General features: G+C 50.0%; 1 protein-coding gene and 1 pseudogene across 1 annotated transcript in view; one reads left to right on the top strand and one right to left on the bottom strand.

Annotated features, from left to right (window-relative positions):
• TRAPPC3L (trafficking protein particle complex subunit 3L) overlaps positions 1-3582 on the bottom strand; it is a 38326-nt gene extending 34744 nt beyond the window's left edge. The window contains 2 exon segments of the mRNA XM_046006041.1: positions 3050-3147; positions 3481-3582. Of these exon segments, the coding sequence (XP_045861997.1) occupies positions 3050-3147; positions 3481-3582 (200 nt within the window).
• A 1553-nt stretch (positions 3583-5135) lies between these two features.
• LOC123942087 lies at positions 5136-25051 on the top strand (annotated as a pseudogene).
• The last annotated feature ends 1057 nt before the right edge of the window (positions 25052-26108 follow it).

Raw genomic sequence — 26108 nt, 5'->3', positions numbered from 1 at the left:
GGGGAGCGGCCTCGTCCGGAGCGGCGTCATGGGGAGCAGAGTCTGCGTCATCGGGGTTGTTGTCCTCGTCGTCGTTGCCTCTTCGTCATCGGGAGCGACCTCGTCCGGGGAGTGGCCTCGTTGGGAGCGGCGTCCTCATCATCGTCGCCTCTTTGTAAGAGATGGCCCCAAGCGGTCGGTTTGATTTTCGATGCTTGGTGTGAAATAAAGCTTGGCTTGACTTTCGCTTTGCATCAGTCTTGTTCCTTTGATCACGGACCCTAACAGGGAGAAAGTACTTGCATTATCTCTTGTCCCCCCCCCCCCCCGCAAATGGGCTGAGTGGTACGTGAAGTACAAAGCTGAAGGCATGGGAGATGTCACAACACGGCACAGTATGAGGCTGAGATGGCTGAGCAGACACTTTCGACAACACGGAGCTAAGATCTTTCCATCTAGTGGAGCAAACAGGACATCCGTGGCGGGAATAAAAAGGAAGAAGACTGCTTTTGCTGAACAACTGGCACAACATCGGTCTTTTGATTTCACAACCACATGTACATAGACAAATGAAATGATGCGAACGGAGCAACAGAAGGTCCACTGAGATAAAGACACCACCGTGTGTAAAAGGAATGTCTGTCCCGTGGGGCCTAAAAGGGGAGATACCTGGTGGCTGGGTGGTTGGGGGAGACAGGTTTGATGTCAGAGTGCTCATTAGTTCACTACATCTATGAGTTATTCTATTGCTATTTCTCAAGGCAAGGCCTTTCAGTAGCCTCTCAAAACTTATTCTTTAATATTTCCTTCTTATTTGTTAAAACGTGCACCCAAGTAGCTAACCAAGGTTTCTTTTTTCAGTCAGATAAACGAGTTTCTTCATTTTCTACAGCTGTTCCACAAAACAATGCACATTTAACATAAGCTACGTAAAATGATATGTATTCTGGAAATGCTGTATCACATGTTTAAGGATGACCTAAGGGTAAAACAGGTTAGGCAGCTCCCACTATTAAATACACTTAACTTTAGCAAGTACTCAGTGAAAAAAAAAGTTACATGGACAAAAATAAACATAGGACAATGAAAAAGAACTTCCTAGTGGAAAAAGAAGAAGCTTAGAAAGGGAGGAAACCAGGATTCAAAAAAACCTTCCAGGGCACCTGGGTGGCTCAGTGGGTTAAGCCGATGCCTTCGGCTCAGGTCATGATCTCAGGGTCCTGGGATAGAGTCCCACATCGGGCTCTCTGCTTGGCAGGGAGCCTGCTTCCCTCTCTCTCTCTCTCTCTCTCTGCCTACCTCTCTGCCTACTTGTGATCTCTCTCTGTCAAATAAATAAATAAAAATCTTAAAAAAAAACAAAACAAAACATAAATTCTCTTAAAAAAACAAAACAAAACCCCACATTGAGATACCACCTTACACCAGTTAGAATAGCCAAAACTAACAAGACAGAAAACAACAAGTGTTGGAGAGGATGTGGAGAAAGGGGAACCCTCTTGCACTGTTGGTGGGAAAGCAAGTTGGTGCAGCCACTTTGGAAAACAGTGTGGAGATTCCTTAAGAAAGTAAAAATAGAGCTTCCCTATGACCCTGCAATTGCACTGCTGGGTATTTACCCCAAAGATACAGATGTAGTGAAAAGAAGGGCCATCTGTACCCCAGTGTTCATAGCAGCAATGGCCAAGGTCGCCAAACTAGAAGGAACCAAGATGCCCTTCAACAGACGAAGGGATAAAGAAGATATGATCCATATATACAATGGAGTATTATGCCTCCATCAGAAAGGATGAATACCCAACTTTTGTATCAACATGGATGGGACTGGAGGAGATTATGCTGAGTGAAGTAAGTCAAACAGAGACAGTCAATTATCATATGGTTTCACTTACTTGTGGAGCATAAGGAATAACACAGAGGACATGGGGAGATGGAAAAGAGAACGGAGTTGGAGGAAATTGGATGGGGAGATGAACCATGAGAGACTGGGGACTCAGAGGAACTAACTGAGGGTTTTGGAGGGGTGGGAGGTGAAGGGTTGGGTGAGCCTGTTGGAGGGCATTAAGGAGGGCACGTATTGCATGGAGCACTGGGTGTGGTGCATAAACAATGAATCCTGGAACACTGAAAAGAAATTTAAAAAATAAATAAAAATAAAAAAAAACCTTTCAAGCTTTCCTTTATGTTGTCTTTTTTTCTGTTTTCCAACTAAACACACAATGAACCCTTTTTAAAAGCTCTAAAATGCTCCTGTAGGCTAAATTTCCCCTTCAACCTTTCTAACTAAAATTTCTAATTAGTACAGGCTTTCTAGTCATTGCCCTGCTAGATTCCTTTTCAGGATTCATAATTAAGAGGCTCCAAAAATGTTGACAGATGTTTTATTATTGTGCAATAATCTGATGATCGTATAATTATTCTGAGAAAATTTAAGGTTGAATTTGTGCAGGAGGAATCTCCATTAATAAAGACAAGTAGAATGAACTTTATTTTAAAAGGAAGGGGTGGGTTTCTCCCTTTAATATATTTTTAAATAAAGCATACAATGGTAAAAGCATTCAAACAATAAAAACACTACATAGGAAAAAGCAAATCTGTCTTCTACATGTCATCCCCCGTATCCAAGTTCTCTCAGGCAGCTGCTGTTAGCAATTCTTTGTATATCCTTCCCAGATGGTCTGTACTTAGGTAAGCATATGTTTCTTTTAGAAGGAATTATATTAGAACAAAAGGCTTCTGAAAAGAATCAAATTTGATGATCCGTCACATTTGTTAAAGGAAAAATCTCTTTTTGCCATACTTTTGCTTATAAGTGACCAGCAAAGAGATGAGTTCTACCTAAAAAAAATGTGTTCCATGCTTGATTTTCATAGAAAAAACTTTCCTTCCTCTTACTTTATACTTATGACAACCCAAATGGCAGTTGTCAGAAATGATGTTCAGTTCAAAAATGTGATTTATTGAAGTAATAGAAAAGCTCATGAAATGAAACGAAGTCATTAGAGGTGGACAAAATTCAGGGATGTTAACAAACAATATACATTCCATGAGAATAAAAAATTCTACTTACATTTTGTCTAAGTATTTGTTCACATCTTCATCTTTATCATAATCTTTACACATTTGGGCAGCCAGAGCTCCATAGATGGGGACAAAGAGATCTTTGTTCTAGAGAAAAGAAGGTTAAAAGTTTGGTTTTACTTTATAGGCGAAGCTATGGACAACGTGCTACCCTATTTTTTTTAAACAAAATTTTCCAATTGTAATTCCGATTCCAATTGCCTTTGAGATCATCTGCTCATTTTCCCCAATCTTTTACTAATTATTGCAACAATTTTGACTTTTAAGAACAAGTTGTAGCCATATTTGGATCCATCGCTGATGAGCAAAGAGCTGTGCAATGCAATTAGGAGCTAGGGTTCGGGTGTGAGGCGGGCTCCCTGGGCGGCTGAGTAGAGGGCGGGTGTGGCCGCATTCGGGTGGGGCTGCACATGCACCCACCCTTGAGAGCGCTTTCCTGTAGGCTTTTGGGGACAGCACGCGGGACCCTGGGCCAGGCCCAGGCAGCTCCCTCAAGGCCCCCTCTGCTGGAAGCGAGTTCATCTGGGCTTTCCAGCCAATTCTCATGAGCTTTCTGCCCAACTTGACATCATTTGGGCAGAAAGCTCATGAGAATTGGCCGGGCTTGTGCAGCGATTCAGGCCACACTTGTGTCTGTTGTTGAGAGCGCTTTCTGGCCAGATGTGTTGCAAACATCTGGGAACTCTGGCTGGGGACACCCAGTTTCATGGGCGGTGAAGTCAGAAGGAGAGTGTTTGGGAATTCTCCTGGATAGAGGCATGCTGGTGGCTTCAAGGGGCTTGACGTCAGGAATCCTGGGGTGAATTTCGTGCCTGACTGCGTGACCCAGGTTATCCCACAGGTTTCCCATTTCCTCCTTAGGAAATTGCTGGCAAGGAATGTTCTGCTTAAAGCAGAACCCACCTGCACTGTCGGTGGGCATGTGGGCTGTTGCATCCACTCTGGGAAAGAGTATGGTGCTTCCTCCAAAAGCTAAAAACTGAACAACCCTAGGATCCAGCAATTGCACTCCTAGGTATTTGCTGAAAGGACACAAACATGCTCATTCAATGGGGGTACAAGCACCATGATGTTTATAGCAGCATTATCAACCATAGCGAAACGATGGAGGGAGTCCCAATGTCCATTCACTGAAGAATGGAGAAAGAAGATGTGGGAGATTTATATCTATATCTATGTCTACATCTGTATCCACACACAATGGAATAGGACCCAGCTTCAAAAAGAATGGAATCTTACCATCTGCAAGGATGTGGATGGATCTAGAGTGGATTCAGCCAAGCAAAATCTGTAGGATAAGACCAATAGCCTATGACTTGACTCCTGTGGAATTTCAGAAAGAAAACAGATGAACATAGTGAGGGGACAAAGGCCAATGAGGAAACAGACTCCACCTCAGAGCACAAACCGAGGGTTGCTGGAGGGCAGGAGTGTTGGGGGGAAGGGTTCAATGGGTGACGGCTATTAGGGAGGGCACCTGTTGTGATGAGCTCTGGGTGTTCCATGCAGCTGAGGAATCATGAAATCCTACCCCTGAAGCAAAGGACTTACCACTGCATGGAAACGAATTGGAATTGAAGTCAATGAAGGAAAGAAGAAGACCACGTTGTGCTTCATGAGAGTGAGGTAAAAATGGAGTGACTTTCGCTCTCCTCTTCTGTAGATGAGCACTTTCAAACACACTGTGGTAGGATACGCTAGTTTCTGATCGCATAAGGAGCCCTCGGAAAGCTGCCACGAAAGATTCAGATCTCAGAGCATGTCCATGTCCCACTGATATGTTCCTTCCAGTTGGCCCAGGTACGAGGTAAGTGGAGAGAAGTATGGCAGAAGAGGAAAGGAGGTCTTAAGCATTCAGGAGGCAGTCTTTTCCCTTTTTTATGAAAGACTCCGAACAGTGTAATTTTGAAAGAAGAAGGGGGGATCCCAGAACTTCGTGGCAGATGGGAGTTCCAGGTCTGCCTAGAGCTGACAGGGGTCCCTGAGGTGAGCTGAGCTAAGGGCATGGCAGGCCTGACCTGCCAGGGCTGAGGTGGGTTCCCTGGGGTGCTGAGTTGAGGACGGGGTCAGGCAGCATGTCGGGCTGTGGGTTTGTAGCCGGAGGCTACAGAAGGTAGGGGGTGTCCTCAGGGGGCATGCAGGTTTCTCAGGCTCTGAAGGGTTCTGCACAGCTCCAAATGGCGCAGTTTCCATCTGGGTGGCAGGCGGACTCCTGGGGTGTGACTCTGGGGTCCTGAATCTGGAGGGCTTGGGGGACAGAACCCTGGGGATGGAAGCCTGAAAACCGAACCTAGGGTTCGGGATAGGGCCTAGGGTCATGGGAGGCCTGATCTGCCAGTGCTGAAAAGGGAACCCCAAGGGGGCTGAGTAGAGGGGAGGGTTTGGCCACCGGTGCCCTGGCTTTTAGAGTGCTTTCTCACAGGGTTCAGACCACAACTACTCGGGACCTCCAGCCAGGCCCAGGCGGCCTCACTGAAGGTCCACACAGCCAGAAGCGAGTTGGCCAAGTTTTTCCAGCCAAATCTCATGAGCATTCTGCCCAAATCAATATCTACTTGGGTAGAAAGCTCGTGAGAATTGGCTGGCGTTGTGCGGTGATTTGGGCCAGGCTCATGCCTGCTGTTTTGAGCGCTATCTCGCTATGTGCGTGCTGGGACCATCTCGGAACTCAGGACAGACCCACTCGACACCCCTGAGGGCCACAGCTGAGGGGAGCTTTCCAGGACCAGAGTTGAGGGAGGGGCTCAGGCCGAGGCTCAGGTTCCATGTTGGTGGCCCGGTGGGGCGCCAAAGGTAGGGGTGGCCTCCAGGGGGCATGCTGGTTTCTCCCACTCTGAGGGTTTTGTGCAGCTCAAAATGGCACAGTATCCTCCTGGGTGGCAGGCGGAGTCCTAGGTTGTGGCTCAGACATCCCCAGTCTGGAGGGTTTGGGGGCCAGACCTCTTGGGATGGAAGCCTGAAAACCCAACTTAGAATTAGGGTTAGGGGCTAGGGGCATGGCAGGCCCAATCTGCTGGCACTGAGGCAGGATCCCCGGGGGGCAGAGTTGAGGACATCATGGGGTGCATCAGGCTCTGGGTTGGTGCCAGGGGAGCCTCCTAAAGTTGGGGTGGCCTCAGGGAGGCATACAGGTTTCTCCCGGTCTGAGAGTTCTGTGCAGCTCCAGATGGCAGTTTCCATTGGGATGGCAGGTAGACTCCTGGGGTGTGGTTCCAGGGTCCCCAGTCTGGAGAGCTAGGGGGACAGCCCTCTGGGGACAGAAGGCTGAATACCCAATGTAGGGTTCTGGTTAAGGCCTGGGGCATGTGAGGCCCGATCTGCCAGCGCTGAGACGGGCACGCCAGGGGGCTGAGTAGGCGGAGGGTTTGGCCACGTGTGTGCATGGCTTTTAGAGCACCTCCTCACAGGGTTTGTGCTGCGACCACTCAAGACCACGGGCCAGGCGCTGGAGGCTCCCCTGAAGTCCTGGACAGCCGGAAGTGAGTTCACTGGAGGTTTCTGGCCAATTCTCACAAGTTTTCTGCCCAAATCCATGTCAATTTGGGCAGAAAACTCTTTCAAATTGGCTGGTGTTGGGTGGCGATTCAGGCCAAGTGCTTGCCCTGTACTGGGAGCTCTTTCTCGCTAGGTGCATGTTGGGGCCTTGGGGAACCGCGAGCCAGTCCCACGCTGCTCCCTGAGAGCCCCTGTGGAGGTGAGCTCTCTCCGGGCAGAGTTGAAGGACAGGGTGAGACTGAGCATCAGGCTCTGGGTTTCTGGCCTGGGAGGCCCCGAAGTTTGGGGTGGCCTGTGGGGGCATGCAGGCCTCTCCAGCTTTGAGGGTTTTGCGCAGCTCCCAAAGGCACTGGTTTCCTGCTGGGTGGTAGGTCGGGTCTGTGGTGTGGCTCAGGGGTACCCAACCTGGAAGGCTCGGGATGGCCAGGCCCCTGGGGATGGAAGACTGAGAACACAACCCAGGGTTAGGGTTAGGACCTAGGGGCATGGCAGGCCCCATCAAAAGGCCCTGAGGTGGACTCCCCTGGGGACAGATGAGTAGAGAGTGTGTTTGGCCGGTGTCCAGAGGCAATCCAGGCCACCTGTGCTTCCGGCCTATAGAGGGCTTTATTGTAATCTTCAGGCTGAGACCACCTGGGACCTCTGGCAGGGCTCAGGTGGCTCCCCGGAAGGCCTTTGCCACGAGAAACAGGATCACCAGGATTTCCCAGAGAATTATCAGCAGCTTTCTGCCCAAACTGACATCGTTTTGGGCAGAAAGCTTGTGAGAATTGGCCTGCATTATGCGGCGATTCAGCCACACCCCCTCCCGGTATTGGGAGGCTTTTATCGCTAGGTGCCTGTAGGGGCCATGCGGGACTGTGGGATGTTCCCACGGTTCCCCTTAGGGCAACTGCAGAGGCGTGTTCCCGGGGTTAGAGTTGACAGAGTGGATGAAACTGTCAGGCTCTTGGTTTCTGGCCCGGGGAGCCCCGAATTTTGGGGTGGCCTGAAGGGGCATGCAGGTTTCTCCAACTCTGAGGGTTTTGTGCAGCTCCCAATGGCACAGATTCCTCCTGGCTGGTAGGCTGAGTCCTGGAATTGGATCAGGGTTCCCTAATCTGGAGGGTTAGGGGAGCCAGGCTGCCAGGATGGAAGCCTGACAACGCAAAATAGAGTTAGGGTTCATAGCTAGGGACATGGCAGGCCCAATCTGCCGGCGCTGAGGCAGGATCGCCGGGGGGAGGGGAGGGGGGCTGAGTGGAGGGAGTGTTCAGATGGGGTGTCGGGCTTTGGGTTTGTCGCCAGTGAGACCCTCAAAGTTGGGGGTGGCCCCAGGGGTGCTTGCAGGTTTCTCCTTCTCTGAGGGTTCTGAGCATCTGCATGGGACACAGTATCCTCCTGGGTGTCAGGCAGACTCCTGGGGTGTGGCTCAGGGTTCCCCAATCTGGAGGTCTTGGGGGCCAGGCCTCTTGGGTGGAAGCCTACGAAACCAACCCAGGGTTAGGGTTAAGGCCTAGGGTCAAGGCAGGCCCCAACTTCCAGCTATTAGGCAGGCTCCCCAGAGGGCAGAGTAGAGGCCATGCTTGGCCTGCTTTCAGAGGCCATCTGCGCCGTGATTGCACCCGGCATTTAGAGGATTTCTCACAAGCTTTGGCCTGCGACAACACGGGACTCCGAGATGGGCCTACGCGGTCCCCCTGAAGGCCCCCACCGCCATAACCCAGTTTGCATGGGTACCCAATCAATTCTCACAAGCTTTCTGCCCAAAGTGGCATTTATTTGGGCAGAAAACTGAGGAGAATTGGCTGTTGTGAGGCGATACCAGCCGCATGCCTACCCGGTATTGGGAGTGCTTTCTTGCATCTTGGGGACATGTAGGACCAAGGTCCTGGTCCAGGCAGCTTCCCTGTCGGCCACCAGGGAGGCGAGCTCCCCAGAGGCAGAGTTAAGGGTGTGGGGGAGGCTGAGCATTGGGCTCTTTGTAGCACAGGGTTGTGCAAAAGCTGGGGGTGGCCTGCGGGAGGCATGCGGGTTTTTCCCAGTCTAAGGTTTTGTGCAGGTCCCAAAGGCACAATCTCCTCCTGGGTGGCAGGTGGAGTCCTGGAGTGTGGCTCAGGGGTCCCCAATCTGGAGGGATTGTGGGGCCAAGCCTCTGGGGACGGAAGACTGACAAAGCAAAGTAGAGTCAGGGTTCGAGTCTCAGTGCATGGCAGGCCCTATCTGCTGGGGCTGAGGCAGGATCGCTGAGGGGCTGATTGGAGAGCGTGGTTCAAATGCGGTGTCAAATCTGGGATTGTGGCCCAGGGGCCACCGAGTATGGGGTTGGCCTCTGGGGTACATGCAGGATTTTTCCACTCTGAGGGTTCTCTGCAGTTACAAAGGGCACGGTTACCTCCTGCGTGGCAGGCAAACTCCTGGGGTGTGGCTTAGGAGTCCCCTGACATGAGGGCTTGGGGGCCAGGTCTCTGGGGAGGGAAGCCTGAGAACCAAACCCAGGCTTAGGGTTAGGGCCTGGGGGCATGGTAGGCCCATTGCCGGTGCTGAGGTGGGATCCACGGAGGACTGACTAGAAAAAAGGCTTGGTCAGAATTTGGAGGCAACCGGGAGGATTACTGGTCCCCCTCACACACCCCCAGTCCTCCCGAGTGTCCTCTGTCGTGGCACTTGTCACACAAGGCTGTCATTTGCTGTCTCTCGGTCTGCCCTCTCTGCTTGGAGTAGATCTCTCTCACGGATGCCTGGCTGGATGACAGGCAGATGAATGGTTTCGGGATCTCTGGTACTGGAATAGCAGGCATCCCTCAAAACCCTGAAGGGCAGGGGGAGTCTCTGTCCCTCTGCGTGCCCCCGGCTTCAGTAGAACCTAGTGTCCATGACAAGGGACTTGGGAGTCCTCCCAGATGATGTTTGTTCTGTGAAGGTGGCTTCCTTCTGAGGTCACTGTGCAACCACAGTGCGTGGTCATTCCTGTGGGACAGAAAGCACGCTACTCTATTGTAGTCTCCTTGCACACTGTGCCTACCAATGAGGAAACACACACTCACCCTCACAAGTTCACACTTACACCTCCGTTTCTGAGCATCACTACCATGGAAACGACAGGGAATTCCTGTTGGGCTGCAGACCTGTAGACATGCCATTCAAGGTGTCAGGATGGAGATGGAGTTCTGGCTAAAAGGATGGAAGTCCTTGCCTCTGGGGTTGAAGACATTAGATTGGGCCCAGAAGGCGCTATGTTCTACTCACAGAAGGGACATGATCCTAGGATCAGCACAGACTCTTCTGGGATGTCTTCTGTAAAGGTTTTCTGTTAGGCGTTGCTGTTCATGCGGTGTCTCCGGCCATGACTCCACTCTTGCATTGTGGCTTGAAAGCAGCCACAGACTGTCCATAACTCATGTTCCAGACACACTGGATTGCACAAATATAGGGGAGGTCCGTTTGGCCCATGGGGGGTAGTTTCCCCACATCCCAGATCTGCAACACGATGGATGATGGGGGAGAGGACTCTTCTTTTCCAGTGGCAGAGTGGGAAAAAACTGGGATCTATCCTGCCTGACCCTGACCCCTGCACATGAGAGGAAAAAAAGATGATAGTGCAACTGGCCAACAATGAAGGCTTCAGGAATTCCCTCCACCCACCCCCCCAATCCATTTCTCTGTGGGACTCCAGCTTCCCACAACATGTTTGTCTGTGGCTGAATCCCATGTAGATATTTTTGGCTGAGTCAGTCCCCATTGCCTGGCAGGTATATCTTGCGTGTTCTACACCACACAGATGCTTGCCTGGTTCAGGTTAAGACCATGAGCACATTTGGGGTTCTCCTGAGTTAGCAGAGGATCTAGCATGTGTGGGCTTCAGGACGAGGCTGATTCAGCCCTCAGCAATGTTATGGAGCACCTGGCTCCCTGGGCCTTCTGTGGCACTGGCCTGGCCTAGGCCACTTGTGCCGTCATGATGGAGAAGCCTAGTTTTTTCCATCTTCCTCTATTCTCTGTCAGCATGTGGGTTTCCACCAACCATGTCTTTGCAGACAAATTCTGAGATGGCCTATGGCTTGGGAAACCATTGACATCCCAGAGTCTCTTTATAACCGGGGTCAGGCTTCTGGGGCCCTGACATGACCTTACTTCCCAGAATATGTGCCATGAAGAGTCCTATGAGAGTCTGGGAGTCCAGGAAAGATCAATGGGCAATTGTGGCTCTAGCTAAAGCCACTCTGGGGGATAATGCTGGAGGACATCTCGCTCTTTCGCTGATGACCAATATGACCTAGGAAAGTCCCTTCATCATAGCGTGAGGCTCATGCTTTCTAAAAGGAAGAAATGGTTTTAGATGAATTGGTTCATGCAAGACAATAGAATGAACTCCTAGGAAGTTCTGGGCAGTCTCTGGGATGGATTCTATCTCAGGAGTTTGGACTCCCATCGGCCCTGCTCCCATGGAGTTCCCCCACTGGACACAATGGCTGTTCCACGGAGATTCCCCAGGGCAACACTGGACTAGCACGTGACTTCAGGGAGTGCCCCAGGCCATCTGATGTGGCTGAGGGGCCATGAGCCATCCTGAACACAAACCAAGGATTTGGCTGTGCTGCCTGACTTGCACAAAAACAGCAGTGGCTGGGTCAGGCCTTCACTGCAACCGCTGAGCCGGCTTAGCCAGGACCTTGCCCAGGACACTAGCCCCATGACACTGTGAGGGCACAGTGAAGTCAGGCAATGTGACAAGAGATTCTCCATCAGGGTAGATGATGCAAGGTCTCGTTTCACAGCAAACATGACAAAAACCATGTAAATGACAGAGCAGTAAGTATTTCATCGCACTCTGTGTGATGGCAGTGGTGGGAAAAGCGAAGGATGGGGTCAGAAAGGGGAATGGGGTTTCCAAGAAGCAGGCTGGAGTCGTCAGGGGGTGGGGGATGTCTCATGGAGGAAGGGACCTGGAGGTTCGTCATGGATTCCAACAGGGCAGCGTCAGGGTGTGTGCTCTGCCTGACCCACAACCCCTGGGGGCGTTGGGGACATTCTAGCTCCAGAGGATCTACAGAAATGCCAACTGGCCTGAGCACAGCCTTCCTGGTACCTCTTCTTTCTTCCTGGGTGTGGCTCTTTCTGTGCTTCTGGAGGCTGTTGATTCTGTTTTCCTCTGAGCTGCACCATTTTGCAGTTTCATTGGTTGGATTCAGGACTGTTAATTGACACAAGTTCTTCCTGAAGAGAAGTGTAATAGAAGCCATCCTTGTTTCCTAAGTAGACCTGAATAGATTCCATAGCCCTTTCCCAGGCCCCTGGGCCTTCACGTGCTCTCCAAGGCCAAGATTTTAGAAAACATCTTCAATTCCTAACAGGGTGAAAGAATTAGTTCGGTTTTTAAAAAATTCGACAACATCACATTTTTCATCATCTAAGCAACGACCTGCAAGCACTGAATGAACAAGGCTTGACAGGATGAAGGAAGAATGGGTTTTGCAATGGGGTTTGGGGCACTGTTGATTCCCTGTTGCCCCCGTGTGGCCACTCTCCAGATAGCACGTGGCCAAATGTGTTCCCATTTGCAGGATTTAAGGGAGAATAAGACCGAAGGAGCTGGGTCCCTGAATTCCTTAGCTCCTAAAAACCATCCTCTAATTTACAAGCAATATTCTAAATCGAGTATATCTTAACTACATATTAGGCTCAGGGTCAGGGTCAAGTTACATACATCAACTATGGACAGTTTTGTGTATGTCAATCTTCCCTGCCTAAGGTGTTTTTTAAAAAATACAGTGGGAGAGGATACAGTCACCAAAGCGCTGAGCACATGACCTGTCCCTGGAAATAGGTCACTACACATAATGATTGTTTCATCTTAGCTGAGGACCAGGAGCTAGTCCTCTAGGGACTTGGCAGGCAGCCTTGGTGGCCACTACAATAGAGTAGCATGGCCACTAGGCACTTGCAAATGAAGCTCAGGGGGAGTGGTAGCCACAGAAACTGGGCTGTCCATGGCAGGAGATGGACAGAGACTTTCAGGTCTGCAGTATCCCAGCAGGTCCTTCTGCTCTTCCTGTGGCCCTGATGGGGTTGTACTCTGCAGACCACAGGTAATCCTGCCTGCCAGAGCACCTCATCTGTCTAACCCTCCGGAAAAGCTTATTTGTGAAGGAGTCAAGCTAATTTAATGCAAGGCACAACTGCAGATAAATGTGGCTCTCTATCTAGTCCTATTTTCAGTAACACGATTGATAAGACTTCTGTTCTCCATTAGAAAACCTTCCAGTGTTTTCTGAGTTTAAAGCTGGTGCTTTTCAGGTGAAGTTGCTTTCACCTTTGGAAATCAATGGAATCGAAAGGTTAAAAAAACAGTCCTTTCCCAGTAAGAAGGAAAAACTTAAAAAAAAAAAAGTGAGGACCTTGCTATCTCCCCACCGCCAGCAGCCGCACCCAGCTCAGTCTATCCTCCGCTCTGCTCAAGGGCAGCAACCAGATGCACCAGGTGCAGATGGGACTCCCTCCGGTCAGGCACCGCTCACTTCTGACAGGCGGAGAAGTGGGCCTGCTCACATGCACTTGATGTGTTCCTTTGGTTCCTTGCTGTCGGCCTACCCTTTCTTTCGTGCTGGCCCTGATCACTAGCTCCTGATCACTTGCAGATTTCTGAGGACATTTCGAAGTGTAGATGTGTGCTGCCTTTGTTCCCTGTCCTGGGGTCAGAAACGAAGGTGGGGAAAGTCATCCTACTCTGGAAGCAGCCAAAAGAAATATCAAACGTGCTCTGTCCCCTGCACCTCAGGTTTGAAAGCCATGGCCAACTACGTACTTCATGTTCTACAGAATCAGCTTTACAGACTCACGGATGCACGTGACATGAAATTGTACTGAAAGAAATCTTGTTACTGAAATTTTGCCTTGCAGAACAGTTTAAGGACACTGCTCGTTGCCCGCTCTGTCGTTTCCAGTCTGGCCAATGCCCACCCACACTGACATGTGTAGCCACTCAAGGGCAGAGCTGTGACTTCCTCCTGGAGCACGGCTGGTCCCCCTAGCCCCCTGGTCTGGCCAACTCTGCACACCCCAGTCCTCCTGAGTATCCCCCATCGAACACAGCTGTGACCGCCCTCCTGGAGCATTCCCATGTCTGGCCAACCCTGCACACCCCAGTCCTCCTGAGTGTCTCCTGTTGTGGCACTTGTCACACAAGGCTGTCATTTTCTGTCTCTCTGTCTGTCCTCTCTGCTTGGAGTAGATCTCTCTCACGGATGCCTGGCTGGATGACAGGCAGATGAATGGTTTCAGGATCTTTGGTCCTGGATCAGCAGGAATCCCTCAAAACCCTGAAGGGCAGGGGGAATCTCTGTCCCTCTGTGTGCCCTCAGCTTTGGTGAAACCTAGTGTCCATGACAAGGGAATTGGGAGTCCTCTCAGATGATGTTCTGTAAAGGTGGCTTCCTTCTGAGGTCACTGTGCAACCACAGTGCGTGGCCATTCCTGTGGGACAGAAAGCATGCTACTCTATTGTCGTCTCCTTGCACACTGTGCCTACCAATGAGGAAACACACACTCACCCTCACAAGTTCACACTTATGCCTCCGTTTCTGAGCATCACTACCATGGAAACGACAGGGAATTCCTGTTGGGCTGCAGACCTGTAGACGTGCTGTTCAAGGTGTCAGTAGAGGAGGATGGAGATGGAGTTCTGGCTAAAAGGATGGAAGTCCTTGCCTCTGGGGTTGAAGACATTAGATTGGACCCAGAAGGTTCTACATTCTACTCAAAGAAGGGACATGATCCTAGAATCTTTGAGACCAGGGATTGGCACAGACTCTTCTGGGAAGTCTTCTGTAAAGGTTTTCTGTTAGGTGTTACTGTCCATGTGGTGTCTCCGGCAATTACTCCACTCTTGCATTGTGGATTGAAAGCAGCCACCGACTGTCCATTACTCATGTTCCAGGCACACTGGATTGCAAGAATACAGGGGGAGGTCCATTTGGCCCATGGAGGGTAGTTTCCCACACCCCAGATCTGCAACACGATGGATGATGGGGGAAAGGGTTCTTCTTTTCCAGCGGTAGAGTGGGAAAACACTGGGATCTATCCTGCCTGACTCTGACCCCTGCACATGAGAGGAAAAAAAGGTGATAGTGAGATTGGCCAACAACAAAGGCCTTGGGAATCCCCCCCCCCCCCCCATTTCTCTGTGGACCTCGAGCTTCCCACAACACTTTTGTCTGTGGTTGAATCCCATGTAGGTATTGTTTGGCTGAGTCAGTCCCCATTGCCTGGCAGGTCTATCTTGTGGGTTATATACCACATAGATGCTCATCTTTTTCAGGCCAAGACCATGAGCACATTTCAGGTTCTCCTGAGTTACGGAGGATCTAGCATGTGTGGGCCTCAGGACAAGTCTGATTCAACCTACAGCAATGCTATGGAGCATCTGGCTTCCTAGGCTCTCTGGGGCACTGGCACGGGCCTGGTCCAGGCGATGGACAAGCCCCTGGCCTGGGTGGTCCAACCCATGATTAGCTCTACAGGCTGAAACTTAAAGTTCCTCCCTCCTTATTGGCTGGGACCAGGTCACATGTCCATTTATGAGCCAATCCCTGGAACCAGGAAGTGGAGACGTGGAGATTGGCACAGGTTGTTAGGACCTCTGTTGTAATGACTTTTCTAATTGCCATGTTGGCAAAATCTTCTGTGATGCATCTGTTAATGAATTATTAATTTCTGATAATAAATGGTTGAAGGTGCTGTCTTAGCACCTAGCACCTCAGTCCCAGGACCTCTGCAGAGACAATGGCTAGAATGAACAAGTTGGATGGAAACTCATCTGGAGTGTACTAGGAAGGGTGTGTGTGTGTGTAGGGGGTTGGGGATAATAGCTCTGGCCAAGCTGTAGCTCTTGCTTATCTAGGTTCAAGAAGGTGCAGGGAGTCCTGGTGTTTCAGCGTCCATCATTTTGTAAATTGAGAATATGCCTTTTGCATGGAGTATGGCAAGACTTGTTCCAAGCATTCTCTAGGTGGTACAGAAGTCACAGAGAGCAGCTCCCTCCCTCTGCTAGGATAGGCATGAGAGTCTGAGTGCTCTCAAGAAGGTGTCTGACTTTCTCAGGGCACCCTGTGAACCTGCACACAGGATGAAGAGGACAGTCACAATTTTGTCCTGAGGATGGAGTATTGGAAGAATGTGGTGCCCCGTGTGATCCCGGGCAGGGGACAAACCTGGAGTCCACTGTAGAGCTACTTCATGGCAGTGTTGGTGATCTCAGCATCTGCTTCATGAGATGTCTGTCCTTTATTGAGTTCTGGGTATGGTTTCTGTGACTGTGTCCTCATGGCTGGCATTTCCAAGGGGTGGGATTTTTTGGCTTCACCATAAGGGTTGGTCCACCAAGAGTGGGCAAGTCCTGTTCTGCTGCTGAGTGGTTGGAGTGTGTATTACAAGCCTAGAGGTTAATGGTGAGGTGATTAGAGTGGTCGCAGGCTATTGTTATTGATGATTTTTATGGGTGAATTCTATAGGATGAGATGTTAGATCTTATGTTTAAGGATCCTCATTAAGTGCCCATGAAGGGTGCTTCTTCTGAGTTTCATGTTCGATATCTTTTTATTGCTTCTAATAGCCCACCTTGTACTTGGTACTCTAATGAGCAGTGCATTACAACATTGCCTGCATTTTACTCGTGTGTTGCTGAGGATTCAAGAAGGGAAAATGTTGTCAGTGCTTCCATAAATTGTACACTGGAACATCCAAATAATAAAATTTTATTGTTGACACAAAGTAGGATATATCCTGCTGTGATTCTTAGTTTAAAGCAGGGGAAGGGGCTCTCTTTCAGTACTGGTAATGAGTACCATAGGCCTTCCTAGGGAACATTATCAGACTCTATTGGAGACTTGGTCTTTGTTTTTGTGGAAGAATCAGGAGTTGACCAATTATTAGTCACCTGTTTCATTTTCCATGAACAGTTCCACAATATTTGGATTCACACCTCTACCATTGTGAAATCATCCCAACTTTGGCAGCCGCTTGCCCTTGTCTGCCAAGGGTATGCTTGAGCCAAGACAACAGGAAATTCTCAGTGACTGGGACACCCTGGGATCAGAATGCTGTCGGTGGGGAGTTACTGAGATCTTAAATTCCAAATGACCTCCTGACACCCAGATAAAATGCATTTCAGATTTTAGAAAGTTCAGATAGAAATTTTGTGTCCATGATGACAACTGAGGAAAGTGTGTTATCTCTAAACCTAACCTTAACCCCAACTTTAATGGTGAAACGTAACCTGACCTTATTGCCCAAACTGGAACCCTGAATCCCAAACCTGGAATTGAACCTGAAGCCTAAACTCTGAACCTGAGCCCTGGATCCAAGCCCTGAACCATGAACCCAAACCCTAACCCAGAACTCTGGGCAATGAACCCTGAACCCAAATCCCAGCATGAACCCAAACCCCAAATTTGACCTTGAATGTTATCCCAGAAGCCCTGAGTCTTAAACCCTAAATTATAAATCTGAAACCCTGAACTCTAACTGTTCCCTTGCCCCTCACTCTAAATCCTCCCCTGACGCTATCCCCAAAGCCTGATCTAGAATTCTGGCTCAAACCTGAACCTCAACCCGATTGAAACCCTTCGCCACACTGTTTATGCATTCACCACTGATGGATATTTGCATTTTCTACCTTTTGATTCTTGTGAACCCTGTTTGGGTAGGGGGCTAGGGTTAGGGTCTTGGATTGGGGTCAGGGCTAGGATTGAGAGCAAGTTCAGGTCAGAGTGTGGGTCTGCGTCAGGGCTAGGGTCATGTTTGGTGCCACCGTTTGGGTCAGGGACTGTTGTCATTCCACATTTTTTCCAATTCGTTTTTCCTTAGCTATTTTTGGAGAATTTGGGGGATATTTGGCTCCATGCAGCTTGAAATTCCAGAATGAAATGGCTCCACCTGGATCCTGGGAAGGAGCAGGTGCTTCCATTGAAGGGTGAGCTCCCCTTGTACTGCACTGCTCCCCACTGCCTGCAGAGGGCACAGGACCCAAGCTCCCACCCCGAGCCTGGCCTGCGCAGCCGCTTCTGGGACAGGAGTCGGGCCACCTGGGACCGCTGTGTAGCCTTCTGGAGGACATGGGCTGCTCCGATGCTGACAGGACAAGCTGGGGAGGATGTGCGCCCACATCCACGCTGACAGGACCCACTGTGGACGGTGCGGCCATGTCCACACTGGCAGCAGTCTCTCCCCCTCAGGGACGGCCGTTGGAGAAGGTGAGGAGACCCGCCTGAGCGGGGACTGGTGAGGGGGTGCGTGGTCTCAGGACCCCACAGAGGAAGGGCGCGCTGTGTAGACACTGGGCCATCTGCGGTTTTGTGTGTGGTGACGTGGCCTCCGTCTGTGCTGTTTGTGGGGCTGTGGGGTCCCCCCTTTCTGGGCTTGGATGTGCGCCCCGGGTCCCGCGTCTGTGTTTGTGTGCCCGCGGATTCAGTTCCTGGGGCTCCTGAGACATCTGTCGTCAGGGAGCGGCCGCCGGCCTCAGTGCTCCCCCTGCCTCCGCCCCGCAAGGTCCTTCCCGTGTCCACACCCACATTAGGGTTGGTTCAGAGTCTGGGAGTTCGAGAGCGACAGCGCAGGCTGTGTAGACGGCTTTGGGGAGAGTAGGTATTTTCCCAGTGTCGGTTCTTGCCTGAGCACAGCGTGTCTTCCTGTCTCCGCGTGTCCCTCCCTGCGTGTCATCAGTGTCCCATGGCTGTCCCAAACCGTCAGTTATCTGACCAGCAAAATGGGTTTATTTGGGAAGCGCAGAGAATGGCAATCGGGGATGAGCAAGCCACGGGCACTTCACAGGCAAGTGCAAGGAACAGAGGCGAGGAACGTTATTTCCTGGAGAAGGAGGAAGCAGTTGGGATGGTTGCTTGGAGGGAAAGTCCACTGGAGCAAGGCAGGGGTTTGGGGTGATGGAGGATTCTCAGCAGCCGAGCTGTGGGGACCGTGGGTTTCTTGGAGGAGAAGAACCGCCCCCCCCCCCCCCCCCCCCCCCGCTTCCCGTGCAGGGCCTGGAATGGATGAGTCTCTCCTGTGGGGGATTGTAATGTGGGGTCTGTAACGAGCACTGAGCGCCAGGCGCCCCCTTCCAGCCTCCCCTTCCGGCGTCCCCAGTCCACTTCTGAGGCTTCCTTCATGCGTTTTCAGTTCTAACCAGGTTGTGGTGGAGCGTCGTGGAGAATCGGAACCCCCAATCCCGCTGCTTCTACCGCACCCGGGACAGAGGGGCCCCTGATTTAATCCTCCCACGAGTCTCTTGCTAACATGTGGCCTCCTCCAAGGGCGAGTGGCCTCTCCACGGTGGGTGAACTGGATCTGGGAGGGCTTGGCCTCCATCCTGAAGTCTGATGTCCTCCCTGCTTCTGTGACGTGGTGCTAACGTGGATGTTTGGAAGAGTCATTTACTCTGCGGTGATTTCAAATCGGCAGTAACTTGTCACAGCAGCACAAATATGCTTTATCTCCACACTCAGACCCCCCAGCTGTTGTTTCTTTACCATGTTTGCCACTTTACACAGGCTACTTTGGTGCATTTTATCCCAAACAGGGACAGTATCCCATGGAACCACCACGTAACCCCAAGTGAGGAAATCATGATGGTTCCCACATTTGAACCCAGTCCACAGGCGCACATCAGCTGTCCCCACCTGCCTGATGGCCTGAAATGTCTTCTCCATTCGGATCCAGTTTTCTTCTTCTGGAAATTCTTCCAGGACTTTCCCTTATTTGGGTAACCTTGATGGACTTAATTAAGGAGCATAGATGGCTCCCATCTGAGTGGTATTTCTATATGACCTTTGTCACTGGGGCTGTTTTCAGTGTCCATCCACGTTGTGACATGCATTGGTCCTTCATTCACTTTTTCACAGTGACTGAACATAAGAACATTGACCCCTTAAAACATTTCAGGTACACAATTCTCTGACCTTAACTGAGTTCCCACGGTTGTATATCATTCTCCAGAATTTTCTCATTCTCCATGAGGGAGCCTGTATGCATGAAACACCAACTCCCCATTGTCCTCTCCCCTCTGCCCCCTGCAGCCACACCCAGCTTTGGGTCCCAGATACCTCATCCAAGTGGGATCATACAGTATTTGTCTTTCCGTGACTGGCTGATTTCACTCAGCATAATGACTTCCACGTTCCACCTGTGTGGTACCTGAGTCAGAACTCCTGTCTTTTTTTTTTTTTTTTTTAAAGATTCTATTTATTTATTTATTTGACAGCGAGAGAGAGAGATCACAAGTAGGCAGAGAGGCAGGCAGAGAGAAAGAGAGAGGGAAGCAGGCTCCCTGCCGAGCAGAGAGCAGAGAGCCCGATGTGGGACTCGATCCCAGGACCCCGAGATCATGACCTGAGCCGAAGGCAGCGGCTTAACCCACTGAGCCACCCAGGCACCCAGAACTCCCGTCGTTTTTAAGGCTGAATCATGTTACATGGTGACAAACCACATTTTGTTTATCTACTCATCTGTCAGTGGACACTTGGGCGGCTTCCACCTTTTGGCCGTTGTGAGAAAAGCTGCTCTGAATATGGGTAGTTCTACTTTCCATTTTTGGGGGCTTATAGGCTGCAGTGGAATTCTGTGTTTAATATTTTAAAGATTTTATTTATTTATTTGACAGAGATCACAAGTAGGTGGAGAGAGAGAGTGGAGGAAGGAGGCTCCCTGCTGAACAGAGAGCCGGATGTGGGGCTCGATCCCAGGACTCTGGGATCATGACCTGAGCCAAAGGCAGAGGCTTTAACCCACTGAGCCACCCATGTGTCCCTGTGTTTAATATTTTAGGGAACCACCATATTTCTCCCCCACAAATGAACCATTTTACTTCATTCCTTCATAGGGCAGAACAAGATAGACATTTATGGGTCTACCTCATTTTGTTTATCCTTTTCCCCGTGAATGGACATTTGCATATGTCATTTGCAAAAGGGCATCATTTTCCCCATGGATGGACATTTCTGGTTTTTGCCTGTTGTGAACACAGCTGCTATGAATATTCCTGTACATTGTTGTTTGTTTGAACCAGTGTTGTCAGTTTGGGGGGTATATATCTAGGAGTACAATTGTTAAAGCCTATGGTAATTCTGCTTGGATCTATTTGAGTAAATGTCAAACTATTTTATATGTAGACTGCACCATTTTTCACAAGCGAGGTTTAAGCGTTTCAGTTTCTCAACATTCTTTTGTTATTTCTTCTTCTCTTGATCATAGTGATTCTACTTGTGCAAAAGGACATCTAACTGGTTTAGATGAAGATTTAATGAATAAAGACTAATAAAGACTAATAATGTTTAACATAAAGACTAATGATGTTTAACATCTATGCATGTGCTTTTCACCATTTGTTTGATTTCTCTGGAGAAGGGTCTATCCAAGTCCTTTGTCCATTTTAAAAATGGGTTGTCTTTTTGTTGAGTTGTAAAAGCTCTTTACATATTCTGGGCAACAGACTCTTATTAGATAAATAATGTACAAATATTTCCTTCCATTCTGGGGGCTGTCTTTTCACTTTCTGGATAGTATCTTATGATGTACAAATATTTTAAAATTGTTTTACATTTCTTTTTTGAGACTGAGTGAGAGAGAGTAAGCAAGTGGTTAGGGGCAGAGGGAGAAGGAGAATCTTAAGCAGGCCCCACACTGAGTGTGGGGCCTGACGTGGGGCTCAATCTCATGACCTTAAGATCATGATCTGACCAAAATTAAGAGTCAGACGGTTAACCAACTGAGCCATCCAGGCACCTGGGACAGATTTTTAATTTTGAGGATATTTATCTGTTTTTTTTTTTTTTTCCCTCTCTTTCCTTCTTCTTATGCTTTGGTGTCAGATCTAAAAGCATTGCTAAATCCAAGGTTCTAAAGGTTTATCCCCATTTATTTCTTCTAGGGTTTATAATTTTACCTCTTACATTTAAGGCTTTAACTTATTTTGAGTTAATGTGTATATGTGGTGTGAGGAAAGGGTCCAGTTCCATTCCTCTGTACATGGATAGCCGATTGTCTAGAACCCTTTGCTGAAAAGACCATTCTGTTTCCCCAGTGTAATGTTGTCCACCCTTGTCAAAATTCAGTGGACCATAGATGAAGGGGTTTACTTCTGGGCTCTCAGTTAAATCCCACTGATCTGTATGCATACCTTTAAAAAGAAATTTATTTTATTTATTTAAAATTTTTTTATAAATTTAAAAATCAATTAATTAACATATAATATATTATTTCTTCCAGATTGTATGCATGCCTTTATGACAGTACCATAATGTTTTATTTACTGTTGATCTATATTAAGATTTGAACTTTGAAAGTATGACCTTTCACCTTTGATTTTCTTTTTTCAAGGTGGTTTTGGCTATCTTGTGGTCCCTTAAAATTCCATATGACTGTTAAGATTAGCTTGTGCAGGGGCACCTGGGTGGCTCAGTGGGTTAAAGCCTCTGCCTTCGGCTCAGGTCATGATCTCGGAGTCCTGGGATCGAGCCCCGCATAGGGCTCTCCGCTCAGTGGGGAGCCTGCTTCCCTTCCTCTCTCCCTCTGCCTGCCTCTCTGCCTATTTGTGATCTCTGTCAAATAAATAAAATCTTAAAAAAAAAATTAGCTTGTGCATTTCTTCCCAAAGGCCTTTGTGAAATTTCTTGGGAGCATATTGAATTTCCACATTGCTTTGTTACTGTTGCCATCTTATCAGTAGTATGTCTTTTCATCACCATGGGGTATCCTCAGATTTAATTAGGTTTCCCTTACTTTCTTTCAACAATGTTTTGTAATTTTTGGTGTTTAGACATATACCTTGATTACATCTATTTCTAAGTATTTTGTCCATGTTGATGTTCCCTAAAGTGGAATTGTTTTTTTAAATTCCTTTTTGGATGATTCATTGCTAGTGTGTACAGATAAGAGAGATTTTTGTGTATTGATATTTTATCCTGTAACTTTGCAGAATTAGGGAACTGGCTGTGGTCATTTTTTGTTGATTCTTTAGGAAGCTCTCTATGTAAGATGATGCCATCTCTGGTCTCTGAATAGACCTAGTTCTACTGTTTCCTTTCACATGTGGATTCCTTATTTCTTGCCTCATTGTTCTGGATAGAACTTTCAGTGCAATACTGAGCAAGGAGTGAAAGCCAGCATGAAGGACTTGTTTGTGATCTCAGAGTAGAGCAGTCAGTCCTCAAAATTGAGCACAGTGTTTGATTAGGGTTAGGGCGGGGTTAGGGTTAGGGCTTAGGTTGAGGGTCTCCCTGCCCTCCACTGTACGGAGCCCATTCTTCTCCGGTAACCAGCAGAGTGATCTTTTCAGCACATAACCTTTGAATCTCTCTGTGATCTGCTCCCCAGCTGCCTGTCCTCTCCAACCTTTTCTCTCCCACCATATCCCCCCAACCCCCTTTGGGCTTCCAGGTGTGTGGTTGTTCCACATGTGCCTCGGGCCCGACTCCAGGCCTTTACGTTCCCTCTGCCCTCTGCCAGGAGCACTCCTCTCTCCCTGTGCTTCATGTCTGGCTTGTTCCCCTGTTGGCTGGGCCTGGACTTGCCCCCGAGTGAGCTGACTTATGTCTGTCCGCTGGATGTGGCCTTGTCACCTATTTAAGTGTGGCGCCCACTTTCCCTGTGTGAGCAGTTTACTAAGCTGCCCGGTATGGGGCAGGCACTGGCAAGTAGCCTTAGTGCCTGTGTGAAAAAATCAGTCTCAGGGTGCCTGGGTGGCTCAGTCATTAAGCATCTGCCTTCAGCACCGGTCATGATTCTGGGGTCCTGGGATCGAATCCCGCCATGTTGGGCTCCCTGCTCAGTGAGGAGCATGCTTCTCCCTCTCCTACTTCCCCAGCCTGTGTTCCCTCTCTAGCTGTCTCTTTCTCTCTGTCAGACAAATAAATAGAACCTTAACAAAAATCCGTCTCAGAGGGGCTCACCACCCTTGCTGACAAAGGGGGAGCTGCTGTCCCAGCAGTTAGTCCCCTTGGAGAGACAAGACTTCCAACTTCTTGGGGCCCGGGAGATGTAGACCTGGACCTGGAAGCTTCCACTCTTGGATTCACGGCTGGGAGCTAAGCAAGCCCCCTCTTCTTCCAGCGGTCCTTGTTCCCCTTCCCTGCCCACGGGCTGGACCTGATTCCTGATCTGGGGGAGTTTGAGAGTGACCAATTTTAGGAATAGCAGCAGTTGACTGATGGACCTTGTCAGCAAGAGGCCCAGTAGCCTTCAAGGGAGGACCCTATGGTGGTGGAGACAGCTCTGTGGGGTGCTGCGACAGCCCCCTCAAAGCAAAGTGGGGCAGGAGGCCAGCCCTGCTGATTTTAGCCAATCTGTGGGCCATAGAAAGGAAGGCTGTGCCCAAAGGCGCTCCACGCCTGGCAGGTGGGGACAGAACCTGCAGGGGGTCAGCCAGGGGAGGGCACCTGCAGGGTTTGCCTGGGAACTCGGCACAGGGGGAGCGTTCCTGGCTCCAGCGTGCTGACTGTGGGGCTGGCTTCCCACCTCTGAATCCTCAGGCTCCCCTTTGTTTGGTGGGGTGCTGATGGCCCCCCATCTCTGGGAGCAGAAGGTAGGGAGGCCCCACAAGCAGACTTGCTTGGGACAGGCTGGGAGAATGGCTGTAGCTTAAAGCAGCCCAGGGAGTGCCCCCTTGAAGAAGGTGCACACGTCTATGGCCCCCAGCTCTGGGGTCCTGCCACCAGCCTCTGACAGTGACCCTCCTCCCACCTTGTCCCTCATCCCTGTAGATGGGTGGTCCTCCTGGAACTGTCCCTGCAGAGGACAGAGAAAGCCATCATGGTGGGACACAGGTTCATCTACTAGGTTGTCACTGACCAGTGGGCTGCCAGGCGCATGTGCCCCCCTGGGAAGGCTGGAGGGTGGTGGTCCTTGAAGTCCCTGGCACCCGGCACTGGCAGGATGTGTCCATGCAGCACATGGCGAAGGTCAGCTGCTTCTGTGAGCAGCGCTTCCTCCGTGAGGTGGACGACCTGGCGTGTGTGGATGTGGACAGGAAGTTCTGTGACCATGTGGGCGTGGCGATCCTGTCCTCCCTCTTTGGTAACCTGTACCCCAGTTTCTACTGGGTGTCCCATGAAGACTTCAACTACCAGCGCTGGCCACAGTCCCAGGCCCACATCCCCAGGGACCAGGGCGACATTTACTACATGGGGACCTTTTTTGGGGGGTTGGTGGTGGAGGTTCACTGACTGACCTTGGCCTGTCACCCAGTGATGGGGGTTGACCTGGCCAATGGGATCAAGGTTGTGTGGTGTGACAAGAGCCACTTGAACAGGTACCTGCTGGACCACAAGCCCACCAAGGTGCTATCCCAGGAGGACCTGTGGGACCCACGGTGGCTGGGCTGTCTCCTGAAGGACCTGTGGGACCTATGGTGGCTGGGCGGCCCTCCCCACCCTTCATGAAGAAGCTGAGATTCAGGCCATGCCAAGAATCACCTGGACATCTAGGACTCATGAGGCGCTGTCCCCGTCTCCATCAGGGCGTGCTGTCCTGAGCAGAGCTGTGAGAGCAGGTTCCTACTTCTGTCCCCTCGAGGGAGACTGTGGAGCCCAGCCCTGCCCCCATGGACATTTCCAGGGCCCCAGCTGCACCTGCACACAGGAGGCCTGCCTGGGGACCCAAGGTCTTTGTGGTCACCACAGTTTGATAACTTCTGGGTCATTTTCAGCTGTGAACAGCTCCTGTTTTATGTCAGATGATTCTATGTCAAGGCTGAGCAACCCTCTTTAAAAAGAACGATCAAGGGAAAAGGCTTTCTTCCTGGTTCTAGACAGACACTGCCTGGTGGGGGTGGGAGTGGTCCTGCAGCGGCCGTGGAGCCGGGATGGCCTCTGGTCGGGTCCTCCCTCCCAGTCCCTGCACCTTGCCACGGCCATGGGGCTTCAGGGGCAGGGTGCACAAAGCCACCCCTCAGACCTTCAGTCCCCTGACCGCCAGAGGCCTTGGCTGTGGCTGCTAGTTCAGCCTCCAGGAGCATGGAGCCCTCTGAATTATGTGCAGTTTCTGCCCTGGTTTTATTTTCTATTTTTTAATTTAATTTAAATTTTAAAATTTAAATTCATTAGCCAACATATAGCATATCAGTAGATTTTAAGGTATTGTTCAGTGGTTCATTAGTTGCCTGTAACACCCAGTGCTCATCACAACATGTGCCCTCCTTAATTCCTGTCACCCAGCTACCCCACCCCCACCCCCCTCTCTTCTGTCAGGGGAGCCAAGTTCCCTGGCTGGGGGTCAGATAGCTTCCTACATGTTCCACCTGCCTCTCCCTGGCTCCCCCAGCCATGCACAACCCTGTGCTGCTTCCCAGCAGAGGGCGGTATTAACCAAGGTCAGGAAGACCGGCTGGATTTTCCTGACTCCACCTGCCACTGTCTCCCCCCTTCCCCTCAGTGCTGCAAGAGAGGAAAGTTTTCTTCAACTCCACTTAAGGTCCTTGCCTGGGTCTGGAAATGGACAAAGACAGATGAACAGGAGAAAAGATGGCGAAGTGTATTGATTTTTTTTTTTTTTTTTTTTTTTTTGCTGGGAGCCTCACAAGGACATGGAGA

The sequence above is a fragment of the Meles meles genome, chromosome 5, assembly GCF_922984935.1.
Source record: "Meles meles chromosome 5, mMelMel3.1 paternal haplotype, whole genome shotgun sequence".
Taxonomy (NCBI): domain Eukaryota; kingdom Metazoa; phylum Chordata; class Mammalia; order Carnivora; family Mustelidae; genus Meles; species Meles meles.
The sequence above is the reverse complement of the archived record's forward strand: the minus strand, read 5'-3'. Positions and strand labels throughout refer to the sequence as shown.